We start from the raw sequence: 16,068 nt of genomic DNA on the forward strand, positions 1-16,068 counted from the left end.
GTAAATTCCAGGAACTGTCACAATCTCACAAATACCCCACTTTTGTTCTGGCAGAGAGAAAAGGCCAGCCAAGTTACAAGGTGCAGCCCTCTGAATAGAGTGCTCCCTGCTAGGCTGTCTGCTCCATCACTGCATTGCTCCCCCGATCAGCCTGCAGTCGTGACCACCGTTCATTAAGACGGAGCACAGACTGCTCATCCAGCAGCCTCATCGGGGCTGCACTCCCATATTAAAACGCAATGAAAGCCACTAATAAAGCCATCCACTGAGCAATGTCTCAACATGCCGTTGCAGCCTACTGAGCTGGTTTATTGTTACAGAACAGAAGACACAAAGATCTCAGAAGCACACCTACCCCACAGCTCCACTGAAACGAGCTAACCCAGTACATTCATACCTACAAAATGAATGTGTTCATCTGCAGTTAAGCTGCTTTCCCAATGATTAGCACACTCATGAAAAACACCATGATAAAAAAAATCCACATGAAAAACCTGTCCATCACTTTTGCTACTTTTTTCCACTCAATTCCTTTGGCCCGGTTTGCTTTATGGTCTCGAACACAGTTAGCAATGTACTCGATATTCTTTATCAGCATTTTGTAACAGGAACAGCAGTTAACGTTCTCCCTACTATCTTCACCATGAACTCCACAGCTTTTGTTCAAATTTCCATTCAGCTTCTCCTTGACATCACTGTCGTCATTTCTATTGGAAAGTTGACTCCTTACCTCTTTGTCTCCCCCTGGACACACATCATCCCCCTCTAACTTATGTTCTTGCTCCTTCTCTCTTTGCGGACTTGTACAGTTTTCACCCACATCATACACAAAAAAGATTTTTGACATGTAGTCCAAGATAACCACCCTGGCCCATTGTGGAACAGGCTTTGCTTCTGAGCCACAGTGATGGACATTCATGATAATGATCGTCAGTGCAGTGGAAGCTGTGATCATGGTCATAGTTGCTATGTAATACTTGCCTGGAACACAAAATAAAATGATATTAAAGATGTTACCCTAAAAAAATCAGTGCAGAAATAATGTGACAACATAATGCTAAGCATAAGTGCAAGTGAAACCAAATTTTAATCACCCTGATACTCTGTATTTAGATAACAATTACTGTATAAGAATATTGATTAAAGCATTAAAGTAAAACCTCACACTCATTACTGGTATGCCTTTATCAGATGAGTGACTATTGAATAAGCATTGTAAAAAACGTTTAAAGCATATAAAGCTACATTTAAAGCACATAAAGCTCACCTATTAAAGGTACGTTTTCAGAGGGAGGCATGATCTCTGCAACCATAAGCTGAAACACGGTCAGAGCAAGAAGAACCGTAACGCCTAGAGACACTTTTTCTCCAGAGTCTGCAGGGAGATAGAATCCCAGTGGGGCGAGGAAAGAGATCAAAATGCAAGGAAGCAAAAGGTTAAATATGTAGAAAGAAGACTTCCTTTTCAAAATCAGTGTGAATGTTACATCTGGATAAGGCTCAGAGCAGCAGCCGTAAGTGATTACATTCTTAACCGCTGGCATGCCATGAATCTCCCATTCCACATCTTCTACGAAGTCAGAAAGGTCACCACTATCAAGAGAATTGATGATGTCTACCTGATTACCATTATAAGTCCAGGAACCAAACGTAAGGTTGCACTGCTGGCTGTCAAAAGGAAAATAAGATACATCCACTACACATGAGCTCTTTGTGATAGCAGGCGCATCCCAAGTGATTTTTCCATCATATCTCAACACAACATTAGTATTCACTGGTTCTGAAAAGTCATCATCTGCCCTAAAAGACAGAAAAGTGATAGTCAGGATTGACATGCAGCAACTTAATGTGTAGGCTGGGGAGAGTCAGGAGGAGACCCTCGCTTTACACCATTAAAGGCATGCTTCTGAAACCATATTATTTACACTAATTTTTATTAGGAACTGACTATTAACTATATTATTTACAAGTACCAGTATCCACTGACACAGTAGGATATTCAAAAATCATTATAATCTGCTGTTCATTACTGGCCTGGGAGAGCAGACAAGTTATAGATCCTTTGTATACCCACTTCTTGTGAACACAATCTTCTAGAGCTCTCCAGCAGCTTCTACAGAAAGCACTTCAGATCACCAGGGAGGGAAAGTGTTCAACTCCCAATGCAACCAAGGAAGCTGGATCAATATTCAAACGATCCTATGGATTTTTTCTAAATATTCAGATGTTCAGAAACAAATATTAAGACAAAAATATATCCCTTCCTAAGGCAAAGTGTATTGATGAAAGTTCAGGCTCCATGGGTCATTTTCCTTCTACCCCCTCCTTCATACACACATTCAAGCCAATTCTCTCCAGCCTCACTCACTTGTTATATAGGACAATATCTGGCCTCCAGACCAAATTGCTTGGAATCCTGATAGAATCCAACCCATCATATTTATCCTTGTCCCATTTGAGGTACGCATCATACCAGCTTTGTCGAATCCATAAGTAAGCTGTCAAAATTTGGTTCCTTTCATCCTGCATAAAAAATAAAAATATTTTTAACTGACTGTTAAAAATAAATAAATAAATACATACATACATACATCTTAGATGCTGGCAGTCTGGCAGTATTTGTTGTGTAACTTTAAAGCAATGCTTGGAACAGGCCAGAATACTAACAGGCCACAGCAGCACTTCTCAGACAGGTACATATACCATACAGTGTAGAGGGGTCTTATGTATTCAATCTTTCTCTTGTCCAAGCCTTTCTCCCCCAAAGGATGGTTCTTCTCCCTGCACCCTCCCAAGCTTTAATCACAGCTGTCTAAGGCTCTTAATATCTCATGAGTTTTCTTTTGCCAGCTTCAGAATACCAAACAAAATTTAGTCCAAAACTCTCTGAAAGCTTGTTGATTCACAAATCAGAAGTGTTTTTCCATTCTCCTTACAGACACATTTTTTTTGCCTTAAAAATGTATCTGGCTGAACCAAATTTATAAGAAGTTAAAGGCTGAAATAGGGAGATTATGAGAAATTGCTTCCTAGAAAAAGCATTTGCTCTTTTTATTTAATAGCAAAAGTTGCCTGGATGCTACAATACAAACATCTAACTAAAACTACAAAGTCTTTGCAATTCAGCAGCTATGTCTGTAGACATGCAATGGAAGTCCTAGAATTGCAATCAGATAAGATTCTGTTGAGAACCAGAGAACAAGACCCTTGTGAAGAAGCATTACTGAAGTCGTCACAACAAAATTTAAGTTGCTTTCCCACTCCAAGCAAGTTTACGGTTAGCATGTTTCTGCATATATTCAGAAAAAAACAGAACTGCATTTTTACTCACCATGTCTTTAATTTGGGACAATGTTATCTGAAGGGTAACATTCAGCACTTTATCTGTGTCTTCCACTGGTCGTAGAGCATTTGAATAGTCTTCAAACAGTTCATTGAACAGCATGTGAGCATATTTTCCTTTGGCTGATTCTACAGCTAGATAACACGTTTTTGTTCAGTACATCAGATTAAGCACTGAGCAATATCAGAAGATAGCCTTTTTCTATAGCTTCAAACAGCATTTGCTATATTTATCATTCACATATTGTAGACTATCATTTAGTGCAAAAACAGAGTAAACCTGATGAAGTTATTCAAATAAAGACAGCATTCACCTGTAGTAAATGAATAGCTAGCTTTAGCTTTTCACACCCGATGAAAAAAAAAAAAATCTCTATCCAGAGATTCCTGCCATTTTAAGTGTCATTACCTCTATTTACTGATTTCTTTCATAGGCATAGAGATTATTGGCTTAGAGTCACACATCTGCTAAGCTAAAATTAGAAGCCAAGCCTGAAGTCGAACCTGCTCCCAGGCTAATAGCTTGTGATGTCTCCTTAAATGCAACACTGCTACTTTCATGCTACTTTCAGAATTTACCCTCCCTCTGCCCTTAAAAAAAAATAAATACAGCACTTGGAAGAAGTCTAAGCTGCTTTTCTTCACAATTTGACAACTACATGAGGTATGAACACATCCTTGGACTAACATCTTTCCCAAACCATGTATTCCTTGCTATCCAGACTTCCTATGGGTATTCCACTAAAATTTCAGATTTACCACACTTCTGCTGTTCCACACTGCTTTGTGCATCGCTGTTTCTCTAGGCAGTGTCTGCATTACCTTTAGACAAATTCACACATTTCTGCAGGCAAAGGACAAGGACAGTAACATTCACAAGACTTGTGCGAATGCCAGCTGGCACAACACAGGAAACAAGTGCTATGGAGGACATTGCTCTTTGGTGACTCACAGTGACTTCCTGGACTTACCAGAGTTCAAAGTTAACCTTCCTGATGAAAAAGAAATCCTAACAAACCAAAGCTTCACAAGGAGCATTTGGATCTATCTGGTTCTACACGATCATTAATTTTGTCTATGCATCAGTAAGACCAAAAAAAAAAAAAAAAAAACAGATGAAGGGGATTTTTGGAGCTCAACCATGTAGGATGCATCAGGACACCAGCTCCTACCTGAATAAAATAAATGCCAATACAACATTTAGCTACCAAAAAGTGTTTCTCACCTTGAAGCATCACGGCTGTGAACAGCAACCTGATAGAGACATGAGAGGAGGATGGAATTTTTCTCTTCATTTCTAGACCTTCTCACCATGCAAAAGTGTAACAAAACACAAGTTGCACAGCAACACAAAGTTGCTGTGGCACTGATGAGCAGCTAGAAGCAACTCGGTCCTCCCTCAGCAGCTGTGTGTCCTGGAGCAATGGTCTCAGCTCCTGCAGCTGCCTGGGGCTCTGATGATCCCTCCCTCTCTCCGTAACCTGAGAGCTGCCTCCTTGAAGCTAACGCTGTGCAAGACAACAAACAGATGGGATATCAGCTGGAAAACTGTATTCCATTGCATTTCTCACTACAAATGTGAGATTTGGTTTCTTCACAGATCGGACATTTCTCATTTCTTCATTGGGCCAAGTCTTACTGCCTTTATGTTCAGCAATAGCTTCTCAACACCGGCCCAGTGAACCTATGAACCCTCACCAGAAAAAAAAAAAAAAAAAAAAAAAAAAAAAAAAAAAAGAAAAAAAAAAAAAAGCAGTAAGATTTGCCTCAGTTGGTGTGGTTACACTGAGTACCACACATCCAACGTGTCACATAGCAAAAACCACAGCCTACCTGCTCGCATACGGACAGAAGTGTTTCCACCTACCAAAGTGACACCACGTGTAAGATACGCAGCTACAGCAACTGCCAGGCCTGGCAGCACAGGCAAGGTTTGCAGAAGCACAACACAGCTGTGCAAGCTACAGCTTCCACTGGCACGGACAACTCCATGATCAGTCCATGGCACAGGAATCAGGAGCAGGACTGGATTCTGTAGATAAAATGCTACTTCCCAATGTAGTACAATTTCCCAGGTGAGCTTAACCAGGGTTTACAAATGATTACAGAATTACTGGAACAGCTTTTGCATTTAGCAAAAAGACTCACAGGAGAGAAGTGTGACTGTAAAGCAATACCATGGCTGGACTCCCTTTACCCCAATAGCCAGCTCATTGTTAGCTCTGCCTGTATTCCTCACGTAGTTGAGTTAGCTTCCTCACATTGCAGGCATTTTCTTACAGGTTTCTCACAAACAAGAGGAGGTGACTTCCTCCTTCCCATAGACCACTGCCCCTCATCATATACTGCAGTGCCATCCTATTAGGACAGGTAGAAAAATAATCATTAAAATGGACAGGTGAAAAGGCAGAATGAACTATCAGTAAAAAATTGTTCCAGAACAGTTCAGATACACACAAAAAATACTGTTTTACTCTTGTGCATTCCCTTGGCTAAAAGGAAACTGATCCCTTCACAGGCACAATTTCTATGTAAGAGCACTGTGGAGATTTTACCTTTTTAAACCTGCTCCACCAGAGGCCCAACCAGCGTCACTCTCTGGCTTGGCTCAGGCCAGTGGCAGGTCCCTTTTGGAGCCAGCTGGAGCTGGCTCTGATCTGATGTGGGGCAGCTGCTGGGCTCTGCTCACACAGGCCACCCCTGCAGCCCCCCTCCTACCAAAGCCTTGTAACATAAATGCAGTACAAGTACCAGTCGCTGGATAACGTCTGCGCTTCAGTGGGGTCTGTAAATCAGTGACATTTATGGCCAAGTTCAATGGGTAAGCACTAAGTAATTTCAATCAAAGCACTTGTAATGAAATCCATCTCCCTCACTTCAGTTGCTTGTCAAAAGGGGGGAAAAAATGGAAAACAGTTTAGAAGTCAAGAAGGTCAGAGCAGCCCTTAGGCAGCATGTTAACTGGCTTTTCCTGTGGGTAAAAAAGTGTATGCTGTCAGGTGACAAAAGTTAGGGACAAAGAGTTTGGGGGGGATACTGTCACATCAGTGCTTTCTCAGGTGATACCTTGAGCCTAGTTTATCATTTTTGTCAGCAAGCAGCTACTGCTTCTTACTAATTACAAGGGAATGACCAGGGCATTGCTTTAAGTGTGCTGCTATAAGTGCACAGGAACCGATATGAAGTTTGCTTTGCCACAGGCTGTGGGCAATCCTGTGAGCAGTTACACCTGCAGTACAGCTGTGCTGGGTAGCACAGCCTGATACACAGAAACTCACATAAGATCACATATTAAAGAATCCTGAACCTTTGTTTTAAGGTGTCCTTTCCAAATAAAATTGCAGGTTTTCAAAATAAGAAAATGAGGCATACTTGCATGTGTTGATTACTCAGTTTATTCCTATGCACGGGTTTCATTTTATTCATTATAAACTTGTGAAGGAATAGATCATAACCAGTACTTTCCAGTCAAATATATCCAGGAGTTGCCACATACAGGGCATGCAGGCAGTGAGTCTGCATACAAAAGACACTTACAATGCTACATTAATTGCAGTGCTTATAAAAAAAATATCCAAAAGCCTTCTCAATATTAGAGTTTAAAAAAAAAAATTATCAGTACACCAGACCCATTCAGCTTTTTATAAGAAATTTAATCTGTAATTTTAAACCAAATGTCCCTTAAGTAGACATTTTGTGTAGAGTATTAACATTATTTGTTATTTAATGATCTGAGAGATTCATCTACAAACCCACGCTTCCTTGCAATATAGTTTTAAATTGTGGCTTAATCTATGGTAATACAACTCCCAGATGAAACATCCCATTTAACATTTGAATGGAGCATAAATTTATACTCAAGCAGTTCTCTGTTTTTACAGTAATAAGTTCTGCTACAGAGTCGGGAACTGACACAAGTACAAAGCAGCTTACAATGATAATTTCAGAGTCATGGTTGTTTGCAAGTCAGAATCAAATCATTAACCTCTCCCCAAACTAGACTTGCTTCCAGTGAAATCCGAAGTTCCCTCAGAGTGCGTCCACCAGCAGATGGCCCTGTTAAGCCAGCCTACCGGTTTACCCAGACACTCCAAACAATCTTTGTTTATTGCATAAAATCACATCACATTTTAATCTACTTTGATTAATTTCTCTGATTATTTGCCTTAAATTTAATACAAGATTAACAAAGAAAATATGTTCTTTTAAAGAAGATAAGCAGAAGGAACAGAACTACTTAATGGCTGAATCTGGCTCTTGGATCTGCCTAACACACCAGGCTAGTCACGGGAGGATCTCAGTGCGAGCAAACATAAATCACTGTCAACAACTGCACAATGTGAAACCATATTTAGAGCAGAGGCTGCTTCTGCTGAGGCAGAGATCAGTTAAGGCACAACATCCAACCCTGGTTGCGTATGATTTTATTCAAACATTTGACTTTGTGGGTACACGTATGGGCCATAAACAGAGCAGAACATTGTTTTCATGTTTACATTCAGGGTACCATTCGTTCAGCAGTACACTGAACCTGTATAACACTCACATGCCATGCAACTTCTGATGGTTGTATGGACAAGCACAGGCTGCAATCAAAACATCAAAAAAATGAATTCAGTGTACTGCCTTGTAAGGTAAGTTTGACTTTGCATATACCTTAAGGACAGACCAAAGTCAGGGGGAGATATTTTCATATTAATAACTTCCAGTTTTAAATATTTATCTTGGACAAACCACAAACAAAGCAGGAAAAAAGTTTAAAAACATTTTAAAAGTTTGTTCTTTCAATTAAAGATACCTTTACTCTCCTGCCTAAATAATTATCTGTTCCTGAAGCTGAGGTTTTGACATGTACACGTTCAGACTTTTTTTAAAAATGTATTTTCAACCTTTTTTGCATGGAAAACATTAAGAGTTTAAGCCTCCAACTGGAAAAGCTACAGATACTGTATTATCACAGGCCTCAAGGCTGTCTGCACCATTTATAATCCATCCCTTCATCAGAGAACAATAAAGAAGAACAGATTGGTTTCTAAGCACAGTTTGTAAGAAGTGTCTCACAGTCTGCTTCTACTTGCCTTCCTGCCAATTTTTCTCCCCAGAAGCTGTTGTGTTCACATTCTTCACAGCATTTGCTACAGAATATTATCTTATGATGAGGTCAAGCAGCACACTAACTCCTCAGAGTCAAGACTCCTCTCCTTAGACGAAACAAAGTCCTAACAGCACAGGTAACAACAGCTCTTCTTGCCAGCAGAACAGCCTTACTGTGCCTGCTCTGGAGAAGCAGAACACAGCACTTCATTTACATGCAGCGTGTTTCTCTCCACCTCATTTTCTCAACCCACCTACTGCTTCCTCCTTCCTTCTCTCTCAAAATCCCCTACCACCTGAAACTAGCATACTCATTCATATTTTCTTCTTCTGTCATACACACAAGATAGGAAATACACTAGGAAGTGTTCAGCATGTTAGGTCATGAGATGATGTGGAATATTAGCCACATTTTCCAGAAACAGAAAAGCCTAATTTAAATGTCAGTCTTTTTTTTTTTTTTTTTTTTTTTCCTGAAAGTAAATTTAATTTTTGGTCCTCTTACACATACAGCTCTATCAACCACCTTGCAGCACATGAAGTAGAGGATCCTTTTGTCCTGAGAAACCTTGCATTGTTTAGTAAGATCTAAATTGCAGTGCATTCATCCTTTTTCACCAGGACAGGGTATTTTATCTGTCCTTGCAAAGCATTCAGTATCTGTCAGGGTTAAGAACAAAGCTATTTTATAGCTTTAGCTGTCAGAAAGCTATTTTATATACAGCTCTCTCTCATTGGGGTCACTTCCAGCTTTAGATCATGCCTTTGAGTGGCTGATCACAGGATCTATGCTCTACGCAAAGACAGGCAGTCTGATGCTCTAAACAAATTGGGATTATTATAGAAATTTTTTACCCTGTTACAAGAGTGTAGAGAGACTCAAATATCTTCTTCTGCCTGATTGCTCTTGCGACATGGAAGACAACACAGTACCTCAGCCTTGAGAAGTAGAAGGAAGCCCCCCAGGTACTGCTGTACAGGCAGATGACAACTGTAGGATCCCCAGAACACAATTCCATCGGCTCAGGTGGACTTCACAAAAACTGACCAAACTCAGAAGTTTACTGAAGACAACTAAAGGGCAGACATCATTTCAGATGCTAACTCAGAGGTAAATTTTATCGTTAAAATTCAAAGTGGAGGAGAGGGTCAGAAGTAACATCCTTATAAAGAGGTACAAAAACATTGTATACGTGAGGGAATCTACATAGAGGCAATCCCTAGCACCCCCTAAGATAAATGCCTTCCTGGTAAGCTCACATCTACCTTGCAACACAAACTAAATTAAATCTAAACATTTGTATCCTTATCCAAGTTCCCTGCAAAGAGCTAAGATTAATATTGTGTACTAATACAGAGCAGCTGGCCACAAAGGCAGGATGCCAAAGATAAAGTCAAGAAAGAAACCAGACCATAATGTATCAATCTAAACAGAACTCCAATTGCAGGATGACTGCTACCGCAGTATTCATACCTGCTACTTGGCCAGTGTTGCATACAATTTTGCTTACATTGTAAAACACATCTAGACAGACACTAAGCAGACATTTTTGTCACAAATTTTGGCATTACCTAATTATTTCAGCTCCATCTAATCATACATAACAGTTCACCCTGGGAATTTCTCCACATTTCCAGGATTTAGAGGAAGAAAAAATTGCTTTACTGAGAATATAGATAGTTCCCTTGACAAACCACTCCAAGAGTGGTTTTCTAAGCTCATTAAACTAATTTCCAAGCTTACAACTACTGCAAAGTTGTCTACTTATATATATATTCAGAAAAAAAAAAAAACTCTAAATTACCACAATACAAAAGCCTTATTTGTGCATAACAAACTTCAAAATAGGATGAGACAAGCACTAACTACTCATCTTTGAGGGAAAAGAACTTTTTATAAGTTCTAGCTATTGAAGCATCTTATAGTATGTGCATACTTTCATTCTTCAGGCTTCCTCCCAAGATGCATCTGAGGCTGGGAAAATTTGTTGGCTTTCCTTTTTAGCTACTTTTCTGAAAAGTGAGTTTTGATCACAAGAATGCTAGCATAAACCCAGAGCAACTCTACCTTCAGAGAAATTATTCTGGGTTTGCACTAATATTAATACGACCACTATTGATTTCTTAAGTGTCCCTTTTGAAAGCAGCTTGACAGGACAGAAGTGGCAGAAAACAGAGGAGACCCCACAGAAAAGAGATACAGACCTCTCTGCCTTACTCATCTAACCAAAAATTGTTCATTAAGTCACTGATATGGCAAATCATGTTGACCTCCAAGAAAGCAGCTCTGGCTTCATCTCTAACAGCAAGGGACTTGAAGCTTCTTGTAAGAGAGGCATAACAGCTGGATGCACTCCTTTTCCTTGCAGACTCTGCCAGTTTTCTTTTCCTGTTACAGAATCTGACCAAGCTGCACCATCAAGAACACACTGCCATTTGTGCTAAAACTTGGCCATGCTCAGCTCACTCAGACGCCAGCTCAAAACCAGATGCCCACAATAAGCAAACCATCAAGAACATTAGGTCTAGATGCTACAGCCTGTGAGGGAAAGAACAGACAAGCCAACAATTAGAACAGACTTCATCTGAGGCTGAACAGTATTAAAGACATTTCTTGCATCTCACTGTCTAGTGTCATGCTCCAGTTAGCTGTGCACTTCTCACAGAAGTGGTACAGGCAGCATTGTAACCAGACAGGCTCAGATTTTTGGGCTGGACAAATTGCCTCCCTACAGGTCCCTCAAACTTTAGGCAATATTGTCAGGATAGATTCCCACGCACACCCATTTTAGGCTACACTTTTGAGTTTTGCCAGCTTAAGAGTAACAGTATGCCATTCCAGCAAGCACCTTCTAGCAGGAACACAGCTACGTTATGCTATAGACCAGGATAAATTTCTCCTTAAGCAAGATTAGTAGTAAACCTGCAGTTTTACTAAAAGCCTGTAACTGTGCTCATTCTGGCATAACAGGCTCATTTAGATCTTGGGAACAAAGCACCAACACAAGCTGAAGACAGTACCTCTTGTCTTAAGCATCTGTGAATACAGTGGCTGCAGAATAAACTTAAGAAAGGCTGTATGAATACCTTTGGTTTTCATCTGTAAAGTTCTAAGTGGTCATCTAAAACCGAGATGTTTCATCCTTTTCAACCTACACCAAGTGCAATGTAATGAATGCTCAGTACTTCTTTGGTTAACTGGCTGAAAAACTTCATTTTGCCCATAAATCAAAGATCTGCTATCCAGAAGTGTTAACCTGCAACACTGATCTCAATCTTATGGGCTTAATAACTGCTGTGTTTGAAGTTCCACAGAAGGTGATTATGAGGTATAAAAGTAGTTAAGACCAAAATTGTGTGTTCTAGCAGAATGTATAAAAGTATAATATGCTACTATAATCACACATTATACCTGGCTGGTTTGTGCACTTTGGGAAACATTTGCTGCTTGTCTGACAACAATTGGCAGGGGGCCGTGAAGTATCTTTGCCAATTGCTCAGCTGCCTTTTAGCAGGATGAAGGGCATGAAGAGTGTTTTATTCTAAAACAGAACAGAACCAAGATGTTGGGGAAAATGCAAGAGACATTACATCACAGCCTACAGGTAGCAGAACTATGAAAGGACAGACAATCCTACAGTCATCCTGCTTTTGGGAAATGTGTATGAAATTTCAAGAGGCAATTCCCCTAACCAGTATAAAAGAGCTAACATAAGAACACTGTTAGAAGTTGGAACAGTTTTAGCAACAAATTCCTTATTTACTTTACTCCTGGGCTCTAGGCAAAAGCAGCATATTACACTGCCATTTCAGAGAGCTGCTCTGAATTCAATGGTATTAATAATCATTGATATCTGCTCAGGTCTGGAGTCTTACTTGGTTGATTTGGACTCTTGACTCTGGTTGATTTGGTGGTGGGAAGCCATAAATAAGGAAAAAAAGCATTCATTTCTTGTACACATTCTCTAATTCTTTCCTTTCTGCCAATAATCTTATATACCTTCAGTAATCTTCTGCAATCCTAAAAATTAGTGGTAAGTATGACAGTGGTATGGCTGAGCTCTGTGTTGCAGTGAACAGTGAATACACAGCCAGCCTGAGGGAAGGGCTGGCAGATCGTTACAACATCTCATTGGAAGGCATGACCCAGTGAGCTGGCAATGATTGGTGGATTCAGCACTACACTGATGCTTCTAGCCAAAATTATGTCATATCACAACACAAAACAGAGTCTTCTTTATCTGTTTTGATCAAAAAGCACTGTTTTCCCTTTAGTTACTTTAAAATAAATGTACTTTTAATGCCTACTTACAGCTTCCAGCTCTGCAGCCTTAGCAATTACAACGCTCTGAGGAGGTATGTCCTGAGAACGTGAAATGAAACAAGACATCTTCAACAGAAAGCCAGAGCAGGGTAAACAAAGCAAGAGCACTGGCATGACATGCCCTGTGTGCTGCTATTACAGCTGCTGCAGAAGGTCTGGTGTCCTCCTTGCTGTGGAGTGAAATAAGCAAGTCTCCACAGCATAGAAGTAAACATCTCAACTGCTGGATGTACAGATGTTATATCACAACTATATCTTACTTCTACGTATGTTATAAAAGGAAGTCACTGTCACAAAAAAAAAATAATAATAATAATAACAACAACAACAACAACAACAATAATAATAATAATAAGTCTAGACACACAAGAGGCACTTTGGGGGGTATTTCAAGCAACAAATCAATGGAAACCCTTATTTTTGTATAACATTATTTTAAGGTCTTCTTTTGCCAGCTTCTTCCCAGGTGCTGGTTGCAGACAAGAAAAATATATGGAACATGCAATTGCTTGTACTTGCAGATTAGCCTCATAAAAGCTCCTCAGTAGTTTTTATAGCAGGAATAATACTTTATATAAAGCCTGAAGAGAAAACCTTAAGTTGAAAGGCATTTGTCTATTTATCTTAGCTTTCTGGACTTGGGCCTTTGGGATCAAAAGACACAGTATGTTGTAGAGCCAGACTAGCAGGGGATGTTTTCATTCCACAAGAACAAGAAGTACTCAGGGACCTTCGTGTGAAACCTGACAAATATCTAACTTATATTTCCTACTTTGCTTGCAATAGTTATGGAAAGATGCCTTTTCTTGCAAATTTTGTCTACTCAAAGAACACAAATGAACTTGGAGGTACAATTCAACAATGAAAAATTTAACTGTTCAAGTACATACACTTGATAATTAATTAGTGCTGTACTAATTAAAGGGCAACATTATTTCTGTCATTCTAAGGAATATATATTTTATCTAAGCATCACAATCTGGAGAATGAAAAGCATGCCAGCCAGGTGTACAAAGACTTTTTAAGATACAAAATACAATTAATCACTTCTTTTACCCTTGAAAAGAGTCTAATTAAATACAACAGTTATAAATTGTAGAAATTGTAAGAGTTCAGGCTTCTACATTAATATTGATTCACCAGTATCTCAACAGTAATACATAATACAGTAATTTCTTCCAGCAGACAGTGATTAGTACAAGAGTAATTTAGCTCTTTCTGCAGTCTGTATGCTTAACCTTTCACACTTAACATGATAAAAAGTGTGAAATCATTAACGTTGTAAGAAAGAATTCAGGATCTTTACAACATCAAAGTGTTAAAAAAGGAAAAAATATTTGAAAATCTGAAGTAACCATGTTAGGATTCTAAGCCGATGAAACTCCTAACATTCATGAGAAAACAGGTTCTTGGTTTTACTGTCACAAAAGCAAACATATAGCTCCAGCAATTATAGATCAAGCACTACATTTATAACCCTGTTATCTGAAAAATATATGCCAGCCTATCAAACGATGACTTTTTAGGTAAGCAGGAAAAACTAATTACCTCTATGATGGCTGTACCTTAAACATATTTTCATGCTTCTTGGTGCTGGGATCAGAGAATTCAGCAAAGTTGACATCATCGCTGAGTCTTCATCACCTCTTCAGCTACTTCCTAGACTTCACTTCCATTTCAGGGGTACAAAATGAAAGTCTCTGGTGCCAGCTACAGAATGTAGACAGAAATAAGAACAGAGGTATTTTTTCCTCTTCTATCAGTATCGCACTGAAGACAAATATTACATATAAAACAGACATCCTTTTTTCCAGTAGTGCAGAACAATCATTGTGGAATTTATTTGCAGAATACCAGATTCCCCAGAAGCCAGACAGATTTCTGAGGTTTCAGAAAGAAAGTATACACAACAAAAGAAAGAGGCTAAGATCAATACTGGCATTCCTGTTTTAAGTATCTATTTATACTCTAAAAATATTTGCAAGATCTTCTTGTCTCCCCAGCTGAGAAACACAGTTTATTGCTGAGGTCAATTAAATAGGAGAGTCCTGGTACTTAGTAAGAACAGCGAGGCATAGCCACCAAGCTGTTCTTGTACCATGTTTATTTTGATACCTCCCAGTTCCACCAGCTACTTCCATCTACTTGGACAAAGAACTTTGTCCAAGTAGATGGAAGTTCTTTGTCCAAGTAGATGGTTTTCTGCTGTTAAAAAGCCTTGACCAATTTCTGCCTGTCTTGAACACATTTTGACTTAAAAAAGGCAAAAATCTTAGAGGCTTTTCTTCTTCCCCTGGAACATGCATTTTAGGTCAGACTCTTCCACTGGAATTCAGTTCTCAGCTGAACAGAAAGCTCTCGCTTTCAGATGCTTCCAGCGGACTATGTCAGTAAGTAGGGGGGAAGAGGGGCAGAGAGGAAGAGATGAGCTTATATACTGTGGAAGGAGACAGGTACATTTTGCACCTTCAAATACCTCATTAGGAAACAGTAACAACTCATTTTCAACCACAGTCTTTCCTGCCACCCTAAAGCAGACAGCAGTAAAACTAAAATACTAGTTTACTTCTCTGCTGAAGTCTCACAATGAACACAAAGCTGAATGCCAAACTACTTTTTCTATATCAAATAAGTCAGTTCAGCTAAAGACATCCTCTGGCAAGTCTTTCCTTCTCAAGGCAAAAAAAAAAAAAAAGACAGCTTCCTAATCGCCATTTTACATTACAAGCATTAATAATCCACAGTAGCCTTTGTATTCTGGAACCTCAGCTGTATTTCTCTAGGCTTTGGTTGTGGGTTGTTGTTGTTGTTGTTTGAAAGATTTGCATCTTTCTGTGTCATCCTCATCTATACAACTTCTGCAAATGTATCAAACGTTTACCATTTATACTAAAAACCCTTGTCAAATCTTGCAGGAAAAGCATTGACGTAACCAGCAGTCAATGGAGCCAAAAGAAAATGCACTTGTGTCAGCCTTGATCTGCCTAAAATCATGCCCTTCTTCAAGGCACAGGGCAGCCAGCTCAGCCTCTCAATCTCCCTGGTGGCACAGGGCCGCTAATCCCTCAGAGGGGCTGGAAACAGCTTCTGCGATAAGGTCATCACAGGAAGCAAAACAGGTTGTTTTTTTTTTGGACTAGCAGGGTATTAACTCAAACATCAGCTGCTCTCTTAATAGCCTACCTTAAGCCATGGGGTATGACAATACTTCCAGGACTTTTTCTAACTCCTCACCTTCACGAAGGAGCCACAGTGACTTATGTGAGTAGCTGAACCGAGCTGCCTACTCCATGGTGCTTTGCAGCCAT

General features: G+C 39.6%; 1 protein-coding gene across 1 annotated transcript; it reads right to left on the bottom strand.

The window, feature by feature from the left end:
* Nucleotides 1–328: 328 nt before the first annotated feature.
* On the bottom strand, nucleotides 329–14,591 carry CHRNA9 (cholinergic receptor nicotinic alpha 9 subunit). The gene is made up of 5 exons (XM_032186998.1): nucleotides 14,309–14,591; nucleotides 3,332–3,477; nucleotides 2,369–2,523; nucleotides 1,268–1,800; nucleotides 329–981 (listed from the first exon to the last, which is right to left on the bottom strand). The coding sequence occupies exons 1-5, from the start codon at nucleotides 14,385–14,387 to the stop codon at nucleotides 425–427; spliced, it is 1,470 nt and encodes a 489-aa protein (XP_032042889.1). The 5' UTR covers nucleotides 14,388–14,591; the 3' UTR covers nucleotides 329–424.
* Nucleotides 14,592–16,068: the final 1,477 nt, after the last annotated feature.

The sequence above is a fragment of the Aythya fuligula genome, chromosome 4 (assembly GCF_009819795.1).
Source record: "Aythya fuligula isolate bAytFul2 chromosome 4, bAytFul2.pri, whole genome shotgun sequence".
Lineage (NCBI taxonomy): Eukaryota > Metazoa > Chordata > Aves > Anseriformes > Anatidae > Aythya > Aythya fuligula.